Source organism: Dermacentor andersoni, chromosome 4 (assembly GCF_023375885.2).
Source record: "Dermacentor andersoni chromosome 4, qqDerAnde1_hic_scaffold, whole genome shotgun sequence".
Lineage (NCBI taxonomy): Eukaryota > Metazoa > Arthropoda > Arachnida > Ixodida > Ixodidae > Dermacentor > Dermacentor andersoni.
In genome coordinates this window covers 83,473,013-83,486,949 of record NC_092817.1, presented here as the reverse complement: position 1 = coordinate 83,486,949, position 13,937 = coordinate 83,473,013, and the positions used below count along the sequence as shown (strand labels likewise).

Genomic DNA, 13,937 nt, shown 5'->3' with positions numbered 1-13,937 from the left:
GCTTCTATAAAATGCACAAATGTCAGTGGCAATACCGAAATACGGGCCTGTCATTATGAACCACTCACGGCGATTGACCATAGTTGCGTCTCCGTGAACGAGACAAATGAGAGAACTTTGATCCCATGAAATTCAAACAAGAAAAAAGCACGCAGGAAATTGTATACTTGCTAGTTATATGCGCGGTATATAAGCTAGCAAAAGAAACGTTAGCCTGGAGCCAACGTTCCGACAAGAGGACTTGCCTTTGTCAGATGACAAAGACAAGTTCAGGACACAGCATCGTGCTTTGCATGCTTCAAGTTTAGGTCTTAATTTGTTCGCCCAATGTTGATCCTCTGAAGTTTCGTGGCTTAATCGGAGCATTTTATTTTTTTCCTTCGCGTTTAGCATTTGTATATCTCGTACTTATTAAAAAAAGTCACGCGACGCTAGCACGTGTCCTTGCTCCTCCGCGTCTGCCAGAACAATCGAAATTGCTGTGATTGAGTTACCCGACACGAAGAGTTGAGATTACAGTGTGTTTATAGAGAGCAAATATGCATGAAATTGTACGTCACGCTCTGAAGTGATCATTCATTGCAGCCGTTTTGATTTATTCTTTCCTGTTTGAGTCTGAATTTATGCTCATTTGCATTCTTATCGCGTGCTCTATGCGTGAAAGGCAGTTTCCAATAATACCTCAATTCGTGAATAAAATGTACGGAATGGTATGTCGCAAGCAAAATAAGTCGGAAAATGAGCGCTTGATAGCAATGGCTGCCAAGCAGTGATCAACTAGACCACCTGTACTTACAGGTCGTTTGTATAGCGAATGTCTCAACACTTCAGCGAAACCGCAGTTCCAGAGTCAGTACAGGCCACAAAACTTTACAGTTTGTTGTACGCATGCCGTTTCGTAGCACAAAGAGCACTCAGTGCAAATGACCGAATGCATGAATGAATAAATGAACGCAGCTGCGCGAGGAGTTCGACAGCGGCCGCGAGGTTCACCTGGACCAGGAGCGACCACAGCCGCACGACGTGGCGCAGCTGCTCAAGGAGTATCTGCGAGACCTGCCGCAGCCTCTCCTGACCAGAGACCTGTACCAGCCCTTTTTGTACACTCAGCGTGAGTGCCGCATTTCTTCCCAACTGTTTTCATGCGTTTATTGTATTTTTGAACGCCTCAAAAACCGCTAATAAAAGCTATGTCACATTAAGGGTGAGCTTCGCGTCGGCGAATGATTTCAGGAAGTAAAGACTTGAAACTCTGATGGGTTACTTGGAGAAGGCCACAGTCGCAGGCGGCAAGTCACTCCAGTCCTTTGATAACTTGGCAAAGAGTAATGATAGCTGTGCAGAAGCTTCGGTGGGAGGAAGGTAAACTGCGCATTGACGATTGATGCGGGCTGATGAATAGGCGCATGAGCACGAAATGGCGCCTTTACCTCGCCACAATCTCTCTCTCTCTCTCTCTCAGTCTTTCTGTTGAGGTACGAAATAGCCGGTGGAATGACTGAATGACTTAGATAAGAGAAGTAAAACTTTTGAAAGGGACAATTTTTTTTGTTGTTGTTACCGCGTGATGACAGGGTAATGACTTCGGCTTTAGATTTGTGCTCAGTGACGCTGCAGATATAGAAGTATATATGTTTATTAAAGGTGCATCTAACTGAATGGTTTTGAACATATTACAACGCGTTCAATAATATCACCTTGTTCTTCGGTAGCAAAGCTGCAGTATTGTCCTGCTTCATGCCCAATTTTCCGTAGGCTAGAACACTAACTAACAAAAATAAACGGCATAAGGATGGTGCGCACAGCATCACGAACTAACAGCCGTTTCATTTCAAAACCAGTGGTCTTTGACCGCGCTCTTGTCTGCACACACCTCGCGCGTTAGCATGAAGTCTGTTTCACTCCTGGGACATCCGCGGAAGGTCGTCGGCATACAATGAGCCAAGAGTTGAAGCACTTGCATTTTGTTCTCGTGCGCGAGAAGCAGACGGAATGAGCCATTCGTTGGGGGCAGTGCTTCCGAAAAAACGAGCGTTAGGGAGCGTCAGCGAGTCGGGCGGAGGAGTCGGTCAGAGATATTTTCCAGCGCATTAACCGCGTCTGCATTAACTCCTCATAAACATGCCACTTGCAAAATATTCTTGAGCACATTCGGCTTTCAAGTAGAGGCGCCCGACTACCGCGCGTTTCGCAGATTATCGTAGTAGTTATCGTATTGGGGGGGGGGGGGGGGGGGTTGGAGGAGGGTTCTAGGGTGTCTGCACTTGTCCTATATAGCTCTAAAGCCAGGTACTTTGCACTGTGAGCTTTGCTTCACATTGGTGGACAAGGCCCGCCTTCTTTTACTGAATTAATTAAGGCTCAGGTCTATAGATGCCAGCGCGCAGCAAATGTCTGCGAACTCGACCAGGTCATTTGCCCTGCTATAGGCGACGCGACGTAACGTGAAGTAAAATATGCAGTGCAAAGAACCTGACTTGGTAAGCCAGCTTCAGCACGTGGTGCCCTCCGCTGCTGTTGGCGTCCCTTTCTCGCTATCGCGTAATGTGAACACTTTCGCGTAACAGCTGTTTATGGGTAAACAATCACTGCTTTCAAGAGTGCTCGCTGAGCCCAAACAGTAAGAAGTTTGGCTTTCTTGAGGGACAAATTGTGCCGCAGAATCCGGGTCGTTGAAAATCTTGCACACTGCCAGCATCGTGCAACCTTTTCTTTTTCAATGACCACGGCCATGAATTTCATGAGCAAAGCTTTCGCAATTAATTAGGTACAACTGTCTCCTCTGTGCATGGGAAGAAGCTAGTACTTGTTTTCTCTTAATGCTCCATTTGTGTTTTATGTGAAGCATATTACTAGAGCTCCCGCCGCGTCGCGTCGGTGCAGCGTCTGACACAAGACACCGACGCATATGGCGTCTCAAATCGCTTCTGTTGCGGCGGGCGCCTCAAATGGCGTGCCGTCCCAACCGAAACCCAGTACGGAGGAAGACGGCATGGATTTTTCCGAAGCTTTAACTCCTCGTAAAGATGAAACTAATACAACGCTTCTCACGGACGCTGAGGACCTGCGGCGGTTTACGAGAGAACCCGACGAAGAGGGATGGCAGACGGTGCTAACGCTCCGCCAAAAACGGCAACAAGCGAAGGAACGCCTGCAGGCAAAACGGAACGACCCTTCGCAGAAGGAACAGAACTCGCCCCCCATCCGCCGACGCAAGGTGCGACGGAACAAGTTACCACCACTGCCGCGGGATGACTTCAAGATCATTCTCCGCCCGCACCAAGGACTCCCGTTGAAAACTCTAACCAGTCCGATGCTCGCAGAAGCAGTGATCGCGGCCTGCCACAACAAAGTAAAGGGTGAGCATTTTATACTGCGCATAAAACAGGGATCAAACATCGCAATAGTCTCAACGTCTGAGGAAGAGACAGCTAATCTCCTACGCAAGATCACAGCTCTCACAGTCAATGGCAAGACGCACGCGTTCAATGCGTACGCTGCTACAGGAGAAGGCGCCGTCAGAGGTGTCATTCATGGACTGCCCCCGCACACGCCCGGAGAGACAATCAAGGCAAACCTCCGAGTCCGTACCCAGGGCATCGAGATAATCCAGGCAAGAATGCTAGGGGACTCGAAGAGCGCAGTCATCACATTCCTCGGCACGGTCCTACCGCGGTTCGTCTACTATTGCGGTGGGGAAATGGCGTGTCATCCATACCGCAACTCGGTGCAGGTTTGCAAGATTTGTCACAGCGTCGGCCACCGCACGGACGTTTGCCCGCAACCGGACACAAAAGTGTGTGGAATCTGTGGGGCGCTCGAGCCCGAAGACGGACACGAGTGCTCACCGCGATGTGCCGCTTGCGGGGGGCAGCACCTCACCGGCGACCGAAGCTGCAAAAAACGCCTGAAGCAAACACGACCACAAGGCCGGCCGAGAAGCGGAGCGCACAAAGCTGCTCAACAACACCGACCCCGGTGGTTTGCAACAGAAGACGAAGAATTGGAGCTCAGTGACTTTCCGGAGCTCCCTCAACGTCAAGAGGGGACCCCCTCCAAATTCAGACAAGAAGGAACATCGAGATCCAGATCGAGATCGCGTACCAGGCGGCGGAGTCGTCAGAGATCTAGGTCAACATCCTTGGCACGCAATGTCAAGCCTCTAGCCCTCAAACAGGAGAGGGCTCCGCAGGCTAAACATCAGAAGGCGGCCATCGCCTCACAACAGGTAAGCTGGGCGCGAATAGTGTCTCCCACTGCCGATCCAGTAACTCAGAGTCCAGCCTATCAAAAAATCTTAGAGGAGAACAGAATCTTAAAGGACAGCCTTGCAGAAATTCGAAGGGAGCTAGCTGATTTGAAACAAAGGAATGAGCCCCGCACGAACAAAGCCAAGCCAGGAGAAACCAAGAACGCGAACACACAGGTGACAGGAAAAGACGATAAACTGGATACCATATCCCGACAAATCCAACTTCTTTTCGCAGAGCTGTACAAGCTCAAACGACAGATAGAGGACTCCTCTTCTCATGCCACGAAAGAGGGACCGCACAAACGAAAATGTGCCAGCCCGGGAGCTCCTGCACGCAGACCTAAAGAGAGAGAGCTGACCGACAGCGAAAGTACTATAGATGGCTAATCGCCACACGAGAGTAGCCGAAAACCTCGAGGTCTGGCAGTGGAACTGCAGGACTCTTAGAACTAAACACGCAGCACTTTTGAGTTTTATAGATGCGACGCCTGTTCCCCCGGATATAATATGCATACAAGAACCAGGCAAGAACATACCGAACCTCAGAGGATACAAGATGCACACGCACCCTGACCATCCTCAGATAGCAGCACTGACACGGGCGGACATAGCGGTGAGCGTGGACTACGTCCCTAACTGCGGTGTCCAACATCAGGTTCTCACGGTATGGCCATGTAGACGCTGCAAGCCAAAGACAGTTATTGCCAACGTCTACAGCCCACCTAGAGATAGGAAGGCAAAGTTCGACGTGCTAGTGACGGCCGCATTGCGCAAAGTGAAAAGCAACGACCGGGCAATTATCCTAGGGGACTTTAACGCTCCGCACTCTGATTGGGGCTATGATCGAGGCACTCCTAAGGGCCAACGGCTAGCCGACCTCGCGGAGGAGCATAAGCTGGTCCTGCTGACGCGACCGGATGAACCAACCAGAACGGGAAACAGTGTAGTCAAAGATACCACGCCGGACCTAACTTTCAGCAACAATGACAGAGGTATTACCTGGACCAACCTAGGCGAAGACCTTGGCAGTGATCACTGCATTATTAGTGTCTCAGTTAACACGACGCGGGTTCGCCATAAATTAGGAAAAGCCACCATAACCGATTGGACAGCTTATAGACAGAAGCAAAGGCAGGCCACACCGTGCGATAGTGCTACAGAATGGACGGAATTCATCAGGAGAATACACAGAAGCACTACACGGGAGATATCGACAACAGTCGAAACACCGGCAGTAGACAGGCATCTACTACACCTGTGGGACGCGCGGAGAAGTCTGACCAAACGTTGGAAGAGACAGAGACACAACAGAAAACTCAGGATCAGGATAGCCAGACTTGCACAGGAAGCCAGTGAGTACGCGCAGCAGCTGCAAGACACCAATTTCCTTCAGTTTTGTGATGCACTCAAAGGAACGCTTAGCACAAAACGAACATGGGCTATTCTGCGCAGTATGATAGATCCGACAGGAACACGGACCACCACAAACAGAACACTGAAATTAATTGAAAATGAATACGATGGCACGGCCGATGCCCTCATTGAGGATCTTAAGAGCGTCTACATAGGAGTACCGGACACAACATCAGTGCAATACAACTATGAGGGACCAGACAACGCGGAGCTGGACGCGCCCATAACAACGGCAGAGCTCTATGCAGCCGCACAATCTTTCCGTAAGAACACCGCACCGGGTCCGGACCACATTACAAATGCGATGCTGCGCAACCTGAGTCAGGAATCACTGCACCAGCTTGCGACCTATTTCAACGATAATGTATGGTCCGACGACGGAGAACTGCCAGAAGACTGGAAAGAGGCTACTATCATACTCATACCGAAACCGGCTAAACCCAGAGATCTGCAAAACTTGAGACCAATATCGCTGACGTCGTGTGCAGGGAAGCTTTTTGAGAAGGTGATCCAAACACGACTGAGCAACTACATCGAGCGGAATGAACTTTTTCCCCACTCTATGCTTGGCTTTAGGCCACACGTCTCGGCACAGGACGCCTTTCTTATGCTTCGCGACGAAGTTTTGGACCCGCCACGAAGCAAAGAAGCCAGGATAGTTGTGGCGCTCGATGTCAAAAAAGCGTTTGACACGATCTCTCACGAAGCAATCCTCGAAGGTCTGGAAGACATAGGTTGCGGAAGAAGGGTGTTTCGGTACGTCCTTACCTTCCTTCGCGACAGAAAGGCAACGATTGGATTGGGCAGCACGCGCTCTGACGTCTTCGCGATGCCCAACCGAGGAACTCCACAGGGCTCAATCTTGTCACCTCTTCTTTTCAATGTCGGGATGAGGCGACTGGCCCTAGAACTCGAGCAAGCACGGGACCTCGGATGTACGATCTATGCCGATGACATAACCTTGTGGGCACACCGGGGTTCTTACGGAGAAAAACAGGACCTATTACAGGAGGCCATAGACAAGGTAGTGAACTTCACCAAGCACGCGGGTATGACGTGCGCACCCGAAAAATCAGAGTTCATGTGCGTACGCAGCAAGCGTCATAAGAAAACTACCACACCGAGGATAGACTTACATCTCGACGGCAAGGCTATTCATGAAGTCGCCCAAATGAGAGTGCTTGGCCTGCTTATCCAAGCGAATGGCAACGTCGATGCCACAATTCGGAGCTTAACACCAACCGTTAAGAGTGTGGCACGTATGATATGGCGAGTTGGACGCAGCCGCAACGGACTCGCGGAAGAAGAAACTATTAGGCTGGTGCAAGCATTTGCGATTAGCCGCATTACTTACGGCCTGCCGTTCCAAAAACTTAACCAAACTGAAATGAAGAAGGTGGACACCCTTATCAGAACGGCATACAAATCTGCTCTGGGACTCCCGAATACAGTCAGCACGGAGCGCCTGGAGCGGTTGGGTATTTACAACAAATATGAAGAACATGCCTCTGCAGTTCTGATATCGCAAAGAGAAAGGCTGAGCTCTACGCCCCAGGGCCGCTCTATTCTCCAAAGACTGGGATACAACGCTCGACCCTTGTTCTGCGGAGACGAAACAGACTTGTTGTCACGAGAGTTGAGGGAGCACGTCCATGTCTCACCTATACCAAGAAATATGAGTGCCAGGTACCACGCAGGCCGCAGACAGGCCAGGACGAGGACTCTGCAGAAGCGATTCGGCAAGGATCCGGCCGTCTACTACACGGACGCGAGTGCAACCACTCGCAGGGACTTCTACGCGATCGCCGCAACCAATAGAGTCACCACGATAACCGCTACGGTTAAGACTACCTCGGTATGCACAGCAGAGGCAGCGGCAATAGCGCTGGCGATACGAGACGCCGACTTTAAGGGTCAGTCGGCTCATGTGCTTACAGACTCGCAGGCAGCGTGTCGACTCTTCATGCGGGGAATGCTACCGCGTAGCGCCCAAAGAATACTCGGCTCACGACTGGACCTGGACCACGGCATTACATGGTGCCCCGCGCACAACGGACTCGACGGGAACGAAAGGGCAGACCGCATAGCTCGAGGAAGCAACGACCGAGCAGCGGCCAGAACCCTAGAGGAACCACTGTCCGCAGTGCGCGACATATTAGAGAATCAGAGGAGGGAGAGACGGACCTACGGCCTTCCGCACTGCAAACTAAACAGAAGACAAGCCCAAGACTGGCGTCGCATACAAACAAACTCATACCCACACCTAAACCTCTTACACAAGAAGCACCCGACACATTACGCCGACACCTGCCCGTGGTGCGGCGCAAAACCCACGCTGGCCCACATAACGTGGGAATGTACGGCTCGGCCAAGCAACGTCAATTCACCTTTTCTAAGCGTCACAGACTTCGTACGGCAGTGGGAGGCACTACTCGCAAGCGAGGATCAGGGGAGCCAGTTGGCCCTCCTGGACCAAGCTCAGCGAGCCGCAAGAGCCAGTGGAGCCCTGGACTGAGGGCCCCACCCAGACCTGCCATAACTCCGCTTAACTGAGCAATAAACTTTTTTTCTCTCTCTCTCTCTCTCTGTTGAAGAGACAAAAAAATTACACATGGTGCTGAAACAGCCATGTATAACTACTGAACCGTTATATAATTCCGTGGAGTTTATAATCCGTCACGGCAGTCGAATCCGTCGCGATATGAAGAACGAACACCAAAGAAATGTGGGCGTTCTTCATTGCTAAAGTGTTGCGGCAAGCGTCGACACGGTGGCCGTTGGAAAGTCTTGCCGCGTTACCTTGGCATTACTGCGCGGGGATCTATATGGTTATAGTGGCGTGGCTCAAGATCGCCCACCGTTGCTCTCGCAGGTGTTCGGGAGCGCAGCAAGCAGCTGGACATCCTGCGGCAGTTGGTGCGGCTCCTACCCACGCACAGCAGAGACACCCTGTGGGCCCTGCTCAAGTTCCTAAGCACCGTGGCCGAGCACGCGGTCGACAAGAAGTCTTCTACAGGGCAACCCGTGAGTGCCACGCGCGCTTTGGACGTGCGGGAGTGGAGCAAGCTGCACGACTACTTGGCCTCCAGCGGCCGTATTCTGAAACGATCCGCTTTGGCGATACTATCGCCGAAGTGGATCGTTTCAGAATACGGCCCCTGACCTTTACTTGATCCGCTACCACCAAGTACTGTCTGTGCATGTGTGTTGCGGCAAAGCTAGAGCATGCAGGCGGTGGCAGGGGAGGGGGAGGGGGGGCGTAGCTCGGCAAAGCGTTAACTCAGTTTTCGTCTGCATACTTCCGCAATGCGCATGCACTACTGAAAATGCACTGCATATACGCTACAATCTATCGGTCTCTGTTTTGCGTCTGCAGTGAAGACAATAATTTTGTGCTCGATTATACAAATGATGCTACGCTCAATATAACCTCCGTAGCGTGAGCCATATACAGGGTGTCCCATGTAACTTTAGCCAAACTTTAAACATATGTAAATGCCGCGCAGCTGGACAGAGCCAAGATAATGTTGTTTGCTGTCGCTTGGAGATACTCAGATTATTTCTTTCATTCTGCCTAATTACATAATTAGTACTAACTAATTAATCAACTTCTCAAATATTATATTTAGGTGGAAAGTGCCAATGAGGAAGTCGTAGAGCGACATGAAAAACTCCCGATGCAGCTTTTGTTTGCTCGTTACGTGCTACATGAAAGTGTTTTTCTGAGCGAGAAAGAAGCCCGCGAAAACACGCAAAGTGCCCCGAGCGGTCAGTCCGCGCCTGGTCGCGCCGCAATTTTGCGTGCATTTGCGGGCTTCTTTCACGATCGGAAAAACACTTTTATGTAGCACGTAATTAGCAAACGAAAGCTGCATCGGGAGTTTTTCATGTCGCTCTACGACTTCCACATTGACACTTTTCATCTCATTATAATATTTGAGAAGTCGATTAATTAATAAAGACTAATTGTCTAATTAGGCGGAATTGAAAAAAAGTGATTTGAGTATCTCTATGCGACAGCAAACAACATTATCTTGGCTCTGTCCAGCTACGCGGCATTTACATATTTTCAATGTGGCTAAAGTTACGCGGGACATGCTGTATAACACATGCCATTTCATCCACACAGCACCGGTTTCACATTTATTTTTCCACCACTTCCGCGTGATACAGTTTTGTCAGCTCTCTAAGTAGACCGCACTGTACGTTTATTGCACTGAGATTCGCGTAATCGTTCTGGTCCTCGTTGACCGTATACACAGTTCGAATTGTTCCGCACAGCGCTGCGGTTCAAAGTTGGTGCTCATTGTACAGTTATACGCCAACTGAAAAGCGTTATCGTCGCCTCGGACGCAGCACATGGATAGATATGCAACGCCGCCTGTGCATACGCGCACGTATTACCGCAGCTTCCGGGAAACAAGATGGACGCCCACAATCTGGCCACCATGCTGGGACCGAACATTCTGCGCTTCAGCAAGACCTCCGAGAAGGACAAGTTCATCGTGGAGAACCTCGAGAGGGCCGAAGAACGCTGCGAGGTCATCCTCGTGGTGCGGCAGCTGATCGAGAACTACGAGGAACTGTTTCGGGTGAGCGCGCCTCGCAGTGAGCGTTCCCGAGAACGTGCCATGTTGTCCGCAACTGTGCATTACTTTCCTCCTTCCGTGTAATGCGAACCGTCCTCGTTCTCTTCTTTTCTGCCTCTGTCTGTCGTCTGGCGTAGGTCTCGGCTGAAGACTTGGACAGTCTTTACAAAAGACTACTCGTCGAGAGCCCCGAGGACCTCGAAATTCTCCTCAGGAGGCGCTACTACAGCGCACCTGGGTAATCTTTTTCTTTTTCCTTTGTCCCGGTTCCCTACCTTCGCGTCAGTTCACTTTAAAGGGATGCCAGGGAGAAAGCTAAGTCGATCGGTATTAGCAGATTGCTCATCTGCACTACGCAGAAAGCCGCTGTTATTCCATGAGAGAACAAGGTGTGATAAGGACTAGAAAAGACTAAAAAAAAATTGAAAGACGGGTGGCGACGCCCGCCGCGAAGTTCCCGCACCAGCTAGCTGTGACGTCATAGATCTTTATGGCATATGATTGGGACTAGCTTAATTCTTTATCGGCAAAGATGGACTACAGTGTACTGCCAAGGAGCCAAACGTTCAACTCGACAGGTTTAGAGAATTTTTGTTAGAGCCACAAGAGCCCAAAAAACGAAAAAAAAAGCTTTGAAATCTGTGACATCACACAGGGGTACCGGCGCTGGGTGTTTGTAAGAAATATTTAAAAGAATAAATTTGATCTACATTTTCAATAAATTTGACCTACATTTTCTTCTAATGATCAACCTATTACCGCGATATTAACGAAAACGAAATTTTGAAAGAATACTTTATCAGTCTTTACTGACTTAATGTTATTCCTTAGTGTTCCTTTTTTTAATACTCTTTTTTTCTTTGTTCATTACATTGTGGCCCACAATAACCCGGGCTTTTCTCGCAGTATTGACTGCGCAACATTGTAACGCTGTCAGACGCGCGTGATTCTGATATCGTCCTCGTCAGAATAATTTACGTCCACCGCAGGACACAGGCTTTAGCTCTCTCAACCGTCTCCAGTCAACCCTATGTTGCACCATGAAGCCGACACCATCCTATGTGGGCAGATTTCCTAACTTCATTACACCACCTTGTTCTCTGGAGTCCTCTACTGTGTATACCCTCTTCCCTTGGCGGCCATTCTGTAACTCTAATAGACCGACGGTTATCTGTTATATACGCATTATATGACATGGCCAAATCAATCTGTTCATCTTAAACTTGGCTATACAGAACAGCGGCTATACCCATTTTCTGTCTTCATGTCTCTTAACGTCGCAATTGTTATATCTCTCGTTTCATCACTCGTTACGCGGTCCTTAATTGGCTTCTTCTCAAGTATCTTATTTAACTTATAAGCTTATGGTACAGTCATAAGCCAACAATTGAAAGCCGTCGTTTATAGGAGTGCAAATAGCCGCGCTGCAATTCATGTTTCATTTCCCTATCGCTAGCGAAGTGATTTCCGTGGTTCACTTAACGTGTTTATACAGCAAGTGACGTCATATACAGCAATGTCTATACAGCGAGTGATGTAACTGCTCAATCCGTACTGCTACTTGTGGTACGCGGCGCATTTTTTGCCATAGATCTAACGCACGATGCACTGATCGCATTCCATTTCCAGGCCGACTTCACAGATATCCGTACTTTCAGGCAAGCACACCGCGGGTGGAGAAGCAATGTTCAGGACATTATACACGCGTCTTTCTTCGTTGAAAGTGGGCGCAGTCCCACTGCAACTGCGAATACAAAGTTGCACCCACATATACAGCGGTTAGAGACCTGGTTTCAGCAGCTGCCCCGCCATTTTTGGCTCATTTATACATTGGAACATCGCGCTCATTTGTTCTCATATAGCGCTACGTTTTTTTGTGCACTCGTCGCTCCTTTCTTTCTAGAAAAAGAAGAAATTAAAGAAAGATCCCCGGTAAAATCTTGAAAGCATGAAAAGCCTCAGAAAATGAACCATTTAGAACATTTACAATCTCCTACAGGCGACATAGCATATGCGTGTATAGTTTAAGGCGATCTGTCAGTTAAAGTAAAGCTTTGAAGCTAGAATAAGTGTAGTGGATAATGAATGAATGAATGAATGAATGAATGAATGAATGAATGAATGAATGAATGAATGAATTCTTGACAGGGAAACAGCCGCTTTGTCATCGAGTTCTAAGCGCAGCCACGTCGAGAGCTAAGTTTCCTTTTCCACGCCGTCTTCGCAGATCTCAAGATGATGACGGCAGCGACCAAGTCTTCGACGGCGCCAACGCGGAGGACGACGAAGAGGAACCGGAAGATGAACAACTGCGGACAGTGCTCATGCGACCCGTCACCACGACGACGACGACGACGCATCGGGGCCGGGAACGTCGCTCCACTGCACCGACGCAGCAGAAGGACGACTCGGTTCCTTACATATTGATCACGCCCGAGGCACGCGGGGCCAGCGAGCGGCGGCGGGCTCCCGCGACGTCGTCCAAGGGCTGCGGTCCAGACGGCGGCGACGACGGCGGCGACGACGCTGACGAAGGTGGTGGCGACGTCGAGGTGTCCTTCACGCTCAAAATGCCCTCGGCGCCCAACGTGGTTGCGTACCTCGCCGACGCCACGTCGGAGTCGACCGTGGCGGTGGACCGATCGTCGGCGAGGCCCCTGAGGAAGTCGACGCGGGAAGCATCGCCTCCGTCCACGACGACCGAGGAGGAGGTGACCTTGACCATCGAGGCGGCGCCGACGCCGACAGCTCGCAAGTCCAAGGGATCTTCGCGCCGGTTCCTGAGCAGCAAGGAGAAGGAGGAGAAGACGTTCAAGATCAACAAGAGCAAGTCAGCGTCGTCCATACTGAGCTTCTTCGGCGCTTCGTCGGAATCGCGGCGCGACTCGGGCGACGCGGCGTCCCAGCCGCCGTCGCGGCCCGTGCCACGCAGGGACAGTCGCGAGGTGCGCTTCCAGACCGAGAAGTGGCGGCGCTGCGAGATCATCTCGTCCGAGCACACGGACAAGCGGCACAAGTAGTGAGCGCGCGATATCCCACAGACGCTGTGTCCACACCTCCGCACACTTCTCTCGTCATCGGCCAGCTGCCTCTGCTGAGCGTGGGACCCCAGTCGACAGAATGCCGTTTTCGACATTATTTTTCTGTCTTTTCTTTTTTTTAATCACCCTGGAAAGAAAAAAATGACGGTGGCGTCTCTTTCGTCTTCATTGGGGAGGATGTTGGGAGAGACGAAAAAGCACGCTTGCAAACGAGGAGAGCTTCTCACGAGGCGTTCCTCGCATAGCGGCGATGCTTCTATAGTGGAGGGCGCGCACCTGGCTTTGTTGGGTACTACCAGCACTACGTCAGGTGCTTCTCTTCTTGCGCATGGCTTCTACGAGTGTGTACGCTTGAGGACTGGAGCAAATTACAAGCACGATGCAACGAGTTTCCAACGTCTGTGCACTGGTCTCGCGACTCTTTATTGCACTGGCCGTCACTTTCCCGACTTCCCATTGCACGGTACTGCTGTGCAGGGGCGCGGAGCGAGCGATGGGCGAGGGAAAGTGCCTCTGGCTGTGCAAGATGTGGTCGATACTGCCTCGAATTTTTTTTTTATTGCGAAGCAATACTACTTTAGGTCGCACTTCAGCGTTCCGTGGCGAGGCAGTGGTAGGCACCATTGACCTTTAGCGTGACCT

At 50.5% G+C, this 13,937-nt stretch overlaps 1 protein-coding gene across 2 annotated transcripts in view; it reads left to right on the top strand.

Annotated features, from left to right (window-relative positions):
- The window catches only part of RhoGAP102A (Rho GTPase activating protein at 102A), a 52,303-nt gene extending 38,855 nt beyond the window's left edge, over positions 1 to 13,448 (top strand). For both annotated transcript variants that reach the window (XM_055073983.2, XM_050183347.3), the window contains exons 8-12: positions 958 to 1,111; positions 8,538 to 8,689; positions 10,075 to 10,257; positions 10,392 to 10,492; positions 12,482 to 13,448. In XM_055073983.2, the coding sequence (XP_054929958.1) occupies positions 958 to 1,111; positions 8,538 to 8,689; positions 10,075 to 10,257; positions 10,392 to 10,492; positions 12,482 to 13,274 (1,383 nt within the window). In that variant the 3' untranslated portion in view covers positions 13,275 to 13,448. The remainder of the gene's footprint in view (positions 1 to 957; positions 1,112 to 8,537; positions 8,690 to 10,074; positions 10,258 to 10,391; positions 10,493 to 12,481) is intronic.
- Positions 13,449 to 13,937: the final 489 nt, after the last annotated feature.